Here is a 10,496-nt window from a genome sequence, read left to right on the forward strand (position 1 = left end):
CTTACATACAGCTGCTATGTGACCAGATTTATGGCATTTAAATCAGAGGGGGAGGATTGTATATTTTGACATTATAGCTCATATATCCAAGGAAAACTTCCCTTGTTAGCTGCTCTTCTTCAAATTTGATCAGTACTGATCAGCTGTCACACCTTTCTCCATTTCGTACTGTTTTTAACCATTTCACTTCTTTTACTTTTGCACCACTTATATTTTCAAGAATCTCTTTGTCAGTTACTTTTAGAGGCACTTCTCCAATGACTCCCCTGCTAATCCTTTTGTTTTCCACCAAGCTGCACTGAAATCTTTTCCCTTCAATCTTGTTTAAGTGTATAGCTTTGCCTTGTTGAGCGCTGTCACCTTAAATGTCACCTCGATCAGGGAAGTAGTTTGGTCTCATGTATAGTGTCTTCTATGTAAGTTTTGAGTATTTGTTTTGGTTAAATTAAAATAGGTTTTTTGTATTGATTGGTAAATATATTTCTTAATTAGCTGTTCATTTAAAACAATTTTTTTTTCCTTGTTGTTTTGCAGCTGTATATCCCTTTTTATAAAGGTTTCTTCCAACTAAGTTCCACCTCAATATAAGAAACATGTCTGCCATTGTTCTGGGTTAGTGTGGCTTGGTTGATGTGCTGCACCAGAAAAAAGTTAAAGACTTGTCAGTTGAAAACTCTTTGGTGCATGTCTTTCTTTTAACCGATTTGGGTCCCACCTCCAAGACTGCTTGGCCTCCTGACAAGCATGTGACACTGTTTTTGGTTCCAGAGCCCAGGCTACTGTATGTGTGGAGCCCAGCTGTACTGTTTCTAGCCAGTATTGGTCCACCTCTTTCACAAGCTCAGGCTCCTTCCCCCCATAAATATGTAAATAAACTAAAATATTTATTTTATTTTGCATAACGCTCATCCAGAATGTGCAATTTTGTATTTCTTTGTGAGGGTTAACTGACTTCAAAATAACGAGAAGTATCTGGGTAACTCTAAACATACATCTCAGTTGGAGGAGTCTGCCTCAGCGTCTGGCGTCACAATGTCTGTTTCTTGACCCAGCTATTTCTGTATGTGTGTTGGTGGTTCTGTGTATTTGTGTGGTTTTGCACAGTTCAAAGCAAATAATTATTAAAAGAGCTGGCTGCTTCCTTCCTCATATATGTTCCTTCTTCATTTATGTGTCGCCTGTGTCATGCGTGCATAAGAGGGCTGCTTGACAGGCACAGAAATTCCCTTTTGACTAATTCTAAGCGAAACCCTATATATATATTCAAAGGTCAATAACGTGTTAGAATCATGTTGGTTTTGCTGTACAGACCTGCTTGTGGGGAAAAATGTCCGAACACTAACAAAATAGATTTTGTTAATATCTCAAACAGAAGCACAGTCCGAGACTCAGAAATAAACATCACTAATTTAATAAGTATTTATATAAATCCTTATATAGATGTTGGCACTTCTTTAATGTTGCCACATTGTCCGTAGTTAGACAGATTGGATGGAAGCTTTCTGGGGATTTGAATTTTAAGTCTTACCATCATTTTTTATTCATTTTAGGTCTTAAATCCTAATTTTGATTTCCATATTTTTCCAGAAAATGCATATAGATAAACATTAACACACCAATAAATACAATTCTGTTTCACAGCTTTACTCTCATTTACAGAGAAACCCATCAAATAATTTTTGTATAATAGATTCTGAGAAAAATATTCATAACAAATATGCATTTAGTAAATCCCCCACTTTGTCAACACGGTACAACATGCCTTCAAATGTTGTCCAAAAATCACTCTAAACATTTTCTTATGAGTCACTCATATCATTAATGATTACATGCTGTTCAAAAATCTGTTTCTAGGAATTTAAACTCATGCTTTTTTTATTATAGCAGACAGGTATCATTTTCAGTTTTCATTCTATCATTTCAATACCTAATTTGTTGTTACCTGAATACAGGTGAGGAAATCACGCTGATGCAAATGAAAAACAATATATGAACTGCCAACCTAGTGCTAGGACCTCTATAAGGAGAAAATTGGGCAAAGAAGAACTAAAAAAGCTAGAAAAGTCAAAATCCTGCCAGATGAAGCTCTTTTTTTTTACAGAATCATGCAGAGCAATAAAACACGCACTGCTTTTGAAAATGGATGAACAAATTTTGTAGTGCACAATAATAAATGATACAGGTTCAGAGGTTCTCCCTGAGCATGCGTGGGTTCTCTCCAGGTACTCCGGCTTCCTCCCACAGTCCAAAAACATGACTGTTAGGTTAACTGGCTTCTCCAAATTCTCCTTAGGTGTGAGTGTGTGTGTGAACCGTTGTGTGTCCTGTTTGTCTCTGTGTTGCCCTGTGATGGACTGGCGACCTGTCCAGGGTGTATCTCGCCTCTTGCCAGTAGAAAGTTGGAGATAGGCACCAGCACCCCTCACCACCCCAACAGGGATAAGCGTGATAGAAAAGGGATGGATGGATGGTTCAGAGGTCAAACTTACTACATAAAAATACTGATTGATTTGACCAATTATAGATCACATTGATGTTAACTGCTTTCAGAATACCAGAAAAATGTATAGACTTTGAAAACAGGGAAGGATTGAGACAAGCTGGGAAACTCTAGTATAATGATCCAAACAAAAAACTTCCCCCTATAGTTGTGGCATAAAACAGCTTTGTTGAAAAATCCTACTACCATATTTATAACAATAACATCAATATTAATATATTACTAACATTACTGATACTGTTGTTGGTATTGTGCATTGCTTTTATTTTTATTACTATTATTAGATCACAGTGCTTTTGATTTTTTTTGGTAAACCAATCTCATTTCTTTTCAAGACCAATCTGAAGAGGAAGTAGGCTGCATTTCATCCAGGCAGCAAAAAACATGCTTTCAACAAGAACTCAGATATACTTCAAATTTTATTTTTGTGGTTGCAAAAAACACTCAGAATTTATAACTGTTGGAATAATCTTTGTAATGAGGCACCTTAAACCTGCAACGGATTCTAACTGTTATGTGGAAGTGTGTTACTGGGATCCATCTCTCAGAATGAATCATAGTTGAGTCTATACTGTTACATTTAAGGTCTTCAATCGGAGGACATTAAAAATGACTCCCTACATGCCCAGGTCTGGGCCATTTACGCAATTTTGACTTAAAAGAAAACTTTGAGATGCCAAATGCAGTCCTGTAAACTACAGCATGCTCCTTGCTAGTGTTAATATGAAAGCTCAGCGATTTTAAATCAGAAATAGAGGTGCATAGGTTTAACTTTTACGGTAGGTATTCAAAGAGGAAACATTTGTAACACATAGTAGGAATTAAGGTGTCTTTAATTTTTCCTCTGCTGGAAACTGTATTTATTGGTTTATTGTGTTTTGAGTTGTAGTGTAATTACATTAAAAAGAAAAGAGAATTCATGAATTCATTTAAGAGGTGTCCTAGTTTTTTCAATCCAACTAGTATTCTAAGCTTTAACATGTTGAGCATAAAGCATTGATCATATAACAATACCAAATAGATGTTATCCTTATATAACCCTGCGAGCTGCCACCTTAACGAGGTGGGGTTGTTTGAGTGCCCGAATGATCCTAGGAGCTATGTTGCCCAGGGCATTATGCCCCTGGTAGGGTCTCCCATGGCGAAAAGTTTCTAGGTGATGGGTGAGAATAAGAGCAGCTCAGAAAACCCTTATGGAGAGAGTTAAATCATGGACCGTGATGTAGCCCGGTATGGCACAGCCCTGGCCCCACCCTGGATCCAGGTCTGGGGTTGGGGCACACATGCGGGCGCCTGATAGCTGGACATGTTAAGCTGAACATTTGGTTTAGTTTGTGTGAAGTCTATGTAAAATGCATTACATCATTCTCACCATGGACACCACCCAGCTTAATCTAGAGAGAAATTATGAGTTGTATTTTCTCTTGTATTAGTAATTTGTTTCTGTAGTGATGGAATTTCAGATAAGCAGTCCTGCATTCTAAATTCATTGGAGCAAATAAAGGTCATTTGGCTGACAGTTTTTCCAGGACACTGAAATAGTTTTAGTCACTGTCTGAGGTTTAAACCGGATAAACCTCCTACAAAATACTGAGCAGCAATATTCTTGGTGTTACATCTTGATGAAATCTTTGAAATGTAATTGAAAACAAATGTAAACTTGAAGTCATTTCATTCTCGCCATTTGATTTAATCTACATTTTAGGGAGACATTTTGAACAGATTTTCTTGTCTGTATTGCTTATTTACAGCCATTTTCAACTAATTATATCTGACTAACAAACCTCATAAACATACTTTTTACTTTATGCCCAGGGTTCTGTTTCAGCAGGGTTTCTTCTTTATTGTCTGAAGTAACATTCCAATCATAAATGTCTTGTTTTTCTTCTCTAAAACTGGATAATCTAAAAATTGTTTATATTATTTACATTATACATACATGTTATATTCTATATATAATACAAATATACAATTTTTCTAATCATAACTCATAATTTTGTCATAACAAATCTTTTCGCTGTTATTTGTTATCCTCTAATGACAAGCATTTTATCACTTCGATTACAGCTATGAAAGTTTTTTTAGGTTTTGAATGAAGGAAAACATCAGAAAAACTATTTTGTAGATACGTTTGCTTTTATAATACGTTTTATACAATTAACTATTTAAGTCCTTTTCCACAAAACATGTTAATTGATGTGGTATGACATGATAGATATCAGATGTGCAGCCTTATAACTGAAAAATACAAAGTAAATAGACAAACAAAATAGAATTATTTGCAGAAGGGTTCTCATACATTAATATTTTTGATTAACATTTTAATTCTTATAGTAGCATTATTATTTAGCAAAAAGCTCATCTAAATTTGAAAGAGGGATGTTTTTATTTCATTATATTATGAGAAGTATCTGCTACAGGAAGTTAAGTTTTTCTATTTTTCTATAGATAATTTGGCTGAAATACATAGAATTTCCAAACAAATGATTTGTTCTTATCCCCTTAGTCGTAAATATAAATAAAGCCAGATGTAAATAATAGCAATAGAGATACATATTTTTCAATACCATCATGATTTTCTCATCAACAAAAATACCTTGATTAAACATCCTAACAAGTATTTCAACAAGAAAGATAAGACTGGGAGTAAAAAAGAATCATCTGTGAACCAGACATGAAACTTGACAAATATATGCATCAAACACAGATGCACTCAGCTGTTTGGAAAAATTCACACTATAAACTAAAATAAAGGTTTGAGAATATTAGACTGTATAAAAGCAATCATCAACCTATATGTTTGTTTAACTGGGTTTCTGAAAAAAAAAAAAAAAAACATTAACTTTTTTAAAAAGACCAAAACTTGAAGAAATTTCTTTGGTTATTGCCTTTGGGTTGGTGTTCGACTGGTTGCCTCACATTGTAAAAAAAAATTGGATTATCTCATCACCTTTCCAGGATCTGCCTTTGGACAGGAACCAACTCTGGAGAAAACAAAATAAAAAAACAAAATATGAGTAAAAACAAATCAGAGTTTAAGAACAATTATGATCAAAACTAAATCTATATTAAATTTAGGCTGAAGCTATTTCTCTGCACTGAAGAACAGAGTGAATGTTATTTCTGTTCAGTTTTGTTTCATAAATATGGATAAGGCTATTAGTGCATGCCAATTTTAATTGGTTTATTCAGCATAATTATAGAAGTTTTGCTATGTAGTCTAATGGTTTAATTTTAGTTTTTTTCTTCATACCGTACCTCCTGCTGCATCGAGGGCACACCCGCCCCCACACTGTCCTCATCGTGGCCTTCCGCAGAGCTGGGCTCCCCCAGATGTACACGGTGGGGGTGCATACCGAGTTCAAACGGGCCAAGATGGCAAAAAGGTTCGTGGCCTCATTTCTGAATACCAGCCCCCCTCCTGTGAAAAATTTGATGGTAATATTCACGAAAGAGGGGCACCACAGCGCCAAGAAGCTTATTACAACGAAAATAATGATCTTCAGTGACTCCTTCTTGCTCTCTCTGTCAGGACCTGGGGGGTCCCTCTCCAGCTGATACTTAGCTATGACATAAAGTTTGATGGTCATGACCACCTTGGTGACCACTATGAGCTGTAAGAAGACAATGCTGAAAACATAAAGCTGCATTGCTTTGGAGACTGGCAGCATGTTCCTCGCCAGCAGGTGGGCGGCATTGTACACCCAGCAGTAAATATTCAGTCCTATTACAACCTTCCTTGTTATAAAACGACTGTAGACAAATGGATAACACACAGCAAAATACCTGTCAAACTGAGCAAACAGAAAAATCAGTATGTTGATCCCTAAGAGATCCCTTAAAATGCCGAATGTCCCGTTTCTGGATGGATAGCTCTCCTGAACATCAAACAGGCCCAGATAATACACAGAGAAGCCCACCAAAGTGTCACAGATGCTGGTGTTCAGCATGAAAATGAAGCGATTCTGAAGGCGGAGCGCTCTGGTTGCTGAGATCCCGATCACCACCGTCCCTGCTACCAGGACTGTTGTAGTGGCAAATAAGATCTGAAAGATGAAGATGAGGTAGTGCTCAGGGCTGCTGAAGTCCACAGCCAGAGGAACTCCTGCTGCAGCTGCTGCAGAGTCTGTCATGTTGGACAGGAGCATCATTAATGAAGCTCAGACACAGACAGTGTTATATACGCTCAGGGAAGCCACAGGAGATAACCCTCAGAGAGGTTTTTTGTTGGTTACTCTTCAGCCCCAGTGGCAAAAGTTTTCATTGAACTTGAACTTTGTCACATTTAATCATGCAACAACCAGTTGCATTTTATTCTTTATTTAAAGTGTGGTGTGCATGTGGATTCATCCGCCTTTACTCAAATACAAATCCAGTGCTACAATCTCAGAGTTCATCTTACAAGAAAGTAGCCTAAATTTGCAATTTCATCTCAGACATGCAGCGGGTTATGGAGAGAAGTGTGGAGACATATGAAACAGTTTATAAAACAGTAATCACAGAACCAGCCAAGAGGCCTATGGTAACTCTGAAGAAACTATGAACAGAGATCCACAAAGTAGGTGGAAAATGTATGAACAAACAACAATGTAAAAACAAAGTAGTTGTTAAAAGACAGAGAAATGTTGGGGGAGATAAGATTGCATATAACCCTGAACACACATTCCCAGAGAGAGGTGTTGTAGTGGCAGCATAATGCTTTGGGGATGCTTCTCTTCAAGGACTGGATGCTGGTCAGAGTTTATAGAAAGATATGTAGTTATAGGTACCAGAAAGTAGAAAATAAACAGTTTACAGTTCTTAAAAGTCTTGACGCTGGGATGGAAATTAATATTCAAAGATAAGAAACATTCATACAAACAGATATATAATGGAATGGTTTGTTTTATAGCATATTACAATGTTAGAATAGCCAAACCAAATACCACATTATATAATCGAGAATCAGTGGCATAGTTGCTAATAGATGTTCTTTCTCCAACCTGTTTTAGACTGAGAGATTTAGCAAAGAATAATAAAAACATGTCAGTCTGTATGTGCATAGCTAAAAAGGAGGAAAGGTGATTTTTTTCAAAGCATTTCGTTATGACGACTGAACACGGATGCATGTCACCCTTTTTCTGTTTGTAAAACACCTACTCCACAATTAGGCACCCATTTGTACTGGTCTTTACACTAAGATAAAAATGGTGTAGCTGTAATGACACACTGAAAAAATAATGCAACCATTTTTTTTGCATTAAATTAATAATATTTAGTTACTTTAACACAATTGTTAAATGTGATTAAGGAAATGCCAAAAGCAGTTGCATTATTTTTTTCAGTGTAAAAAAGGTTCAAGGGTTTTGAGCACAATAAAAAAAAAATGTGAGAGACTAACACGAGTGTCATTGTGCTTCTTTTATTAGGGATGAAACCAGTTTAAATGTTTTTTACTTAATGACTGGCTAAACATTTAAAGTTTTGTTTTATTTACTATAACGTCTTCATTCTGTTATATTATACACATTCTGAATTGAAAAAGCTTTCTGGATGGAAAATAAAACATCTTAAAACTTAGAACAGAGTCCGGTGGATTGTTTTGTTACTTTTTTGGAATGACTATGACCTGGATGACTGAGAATCTTCACCAGCATATATTATACACCGTTTACAAATATTTTTACTTTATTGCATCTTCTGTTAAGTGTTTTTGCAATGAAAAATTTGATTCCTTATATTGTTTTAATCATCTTTTTCTTTTACATTTTCTCTCTACATGAGAGAGATAACCAGCCAGAGATGCTTTATATTAGCAGACAAATGCGACTGCAATGAAAGCTTAACAGGGTTACTTTTATATAATCAAGCTGGAGGGATTTTAATCAGGCACAACTTTTTAAAAAGCTCTGACATTTGGTTGTCATATAAAAAGATGGAAACTTCATTATTAGAAGAGGTCATTAAAACAATGCAAAGTTAAAATAAAATAATAATGAAGAAGGAATGTGTGGACTTTTGAACACTTATAATAACTTTTTGTAAAATGCGAGCTCATTTTAAAAATAGACCTATAGACATTTTTGTCATTAATTCAAGCACAATTGAAATCAAGTTAACCATAGGTTATTCCATCCTCAGCCTTTTTAAAATGTTCTCTCAGTTATTGAAATTATGCATTTTGTCCAACTCAGTTAGAAAAATGAGTAAGCATTAGGTAAAACAATACTTTTTCTGAGCGTGCTTATGTCTTTTGATATGTGGGCCCATCATTGCACTGAATAGACAAAGATTCAAACTTAAATTAAAGAAAAATTAAACTGGTTTTATACTTTTAAGCCTACCAAAGTCTCTGTTAACCTTAGGATTTGCTTTCAGTCAGAGCCGCGTTTGGACAAATGAATCAGAGCTTTAATGAGAAAAACCTGTCATCATTTTTAATCAAATTAATTTTTTATCAACAATGCTTATTAATTGCTTCCTATTGCAAAGACCTGTCCTAAAAAATGATGACATGAAATTAAATCAAATAAAGATCCATTTATTTTTCATGACCCACTTTCCTCTGGCATCGAGGGCACACCCGCCCCCACACTGTCCTCACCGAGGCCTTCCGCAGAGCTGGGCTCCCCCAGATGTAAACAGAGGGAGTGCACACGGCGTTCAAACGGGCCAAGATAGCGAAAAGGTTTGTGGCCTCGTTTCTGAATACCAGCCCCCCTCCTGTGAAAAATTTGATGGTAATATTCACAAAAGAGGGGCACCACAGCGCCAAGAAGCTTATCACAACGAAAATAATGATCTTCAGTGACTCCTTCTTGCTCTCTCTGTCAGGACCTGGGGGGTCCCTCTCCAGCTGATACTTAGCTATGACATAAAGTTTGATGGTCATGACCACTTTGGTGACCACTATAAGCTGTAAGAAGACAATGCTGAAAACATAAAGCTGCATTGCTTTGGAGACTGGCAGCATGTTCCTCGCCAGCAGGTGGGCGGCATTGTACACCCAGCAGTAAATATTCAGTCCTATTACAACCTGCCTTGTTATAAAACGACTGTAGACAAATGGATAACACACAGCAAAATACCTGTCAAACTGAGCAAACAGAAAAGTCAGTATGTTGATCCCTAACAGTGATGGTAACGCGTTATATGTCCAGTTTCTGGATGGATAGCCCTCCTGAACATCAAACAGGCCCAGATAATACACAGAGAAGCCCACCAAAGTGTCACAGATGCTGGTGTTTAGCATGAAAATGAAGCGATTCTGAAGGCGGAGCGCTCTGGTTGCTGAGATCCCGATCACCACCGTCCCTGCTACCAGGACTGTTGTAGTGGCAAATAAGATCTGAAAGATGAAGATGAGGTAGTGCTCAGGGCTGCTGAAGTCCACAGCCAGAGGAACTCCTGCTGCAGCTGCTGCAGAGTCTGTCATGTTGGACAGGAGCATCATTAATGAAGCTCAGACACAGACAGTGTTATATACGCTCAGGGAAGCCACAGGAGATAAACTCCTCAGGGTTTATGTCAATTCATTCTTCCATATCTGTGTGATGGTAAAAGGGAAGATATAGTGAATCTACATTTAAATTCATATTTCTTTTTTTTTAAATCAAATAAAAAAGAATTTGCTGTCCTTTTTGGTTCAGCCACACATAAATTTACAGATACCAACTTTCTTCAAAGTCAGCTTTGGAAAAACAAACTTCCCTCTCATGCAGTTGGATCTTTTTATCATTTTAGCAATTCTGTAAAGGTTTTGTTGGAGAATAAGTAAGTAAATAGCATCACATAGACAGATGTATCTGGGATAAATTCATTGAGGCATAATAAAACTTTTCTTTTTATTGATCTCACATTGGAGAAATTTGCCTCTGCATTTAACCCATCCCTGGCTACCTTATTGCATCAATTTTGTAACCGGTAACTCAATTATGTCGATCCAACTTAATTTTTCTAGATAATAAATTCACAAGTTGAAACATGGTAATTAGATTAGAATGCAACCTCTTTCAAT

At 36.5% G+C, this 10,496-nt stretch overlaps 2 protein-coding genes across 2 annotated transcripts; both read right to left on the reverse strand.

Moving 5' to 3' along the window:
- Nucleotides 1–5,375: 5,375 nt before the first annotated feature.
- Nucleotides 5,376–6,633, reverse strand: LOC107089657 (trace amine-associated receptor 3-like). Its single transcript, XM_015382562.1, has 2 exons — nucleotides 5,759–6,633; nucleotides 5,376–5,484 (listed from the first exon to the last, which is right to left on the reverse strand). Exons 1-2 carry the CDS (start codon nucleotides 6,631–6,633, stop codon nucleotides 5,439–5,441), a joined length of 921 nt encoding a protein of 306 aa, XP_015238048.1. The 3' UTR covers nucleotides 5,376–5,438.
- Nucleotides 6,634–7,874: 1,241 nt separating this feature from the next.
- Nucleotides 7,875–9,914, reverse strand: LOC107089658 (trace amine-associated receptor 3-like). Its single transcript, XM_015382563.1, has one exon. It carries the CDS (start codon nucleotides 9,912–9,914, stop codon nucleotides 9,021–9,023), a length of 894 nt encoding a protein of 297 aa, XP_015238049.1. The 3' UTR covers nucleotides 7,875–9,020.
- Between the last annotated feature and the right edge of the window lie 582 nt (nucleotides 9,915–10,496).

Source organism: Cyprinodon variegatus, unplaced genomic scaffold (genome assembly GCF_000732505.1).
Source record: "Cyprinodon variegatus isolate N-32 unplaced genomic scaffold, C_variegatus-1.0 Scaffold260, whole genome shotgun sequence".
Lineage (NCBI taxonomy): Eukaryota > Metazoa > Chordata > Actinopteri > Cyprinodontiformes > Cyprinodontidae > Cyprinodon > Cyprinodon variegatus.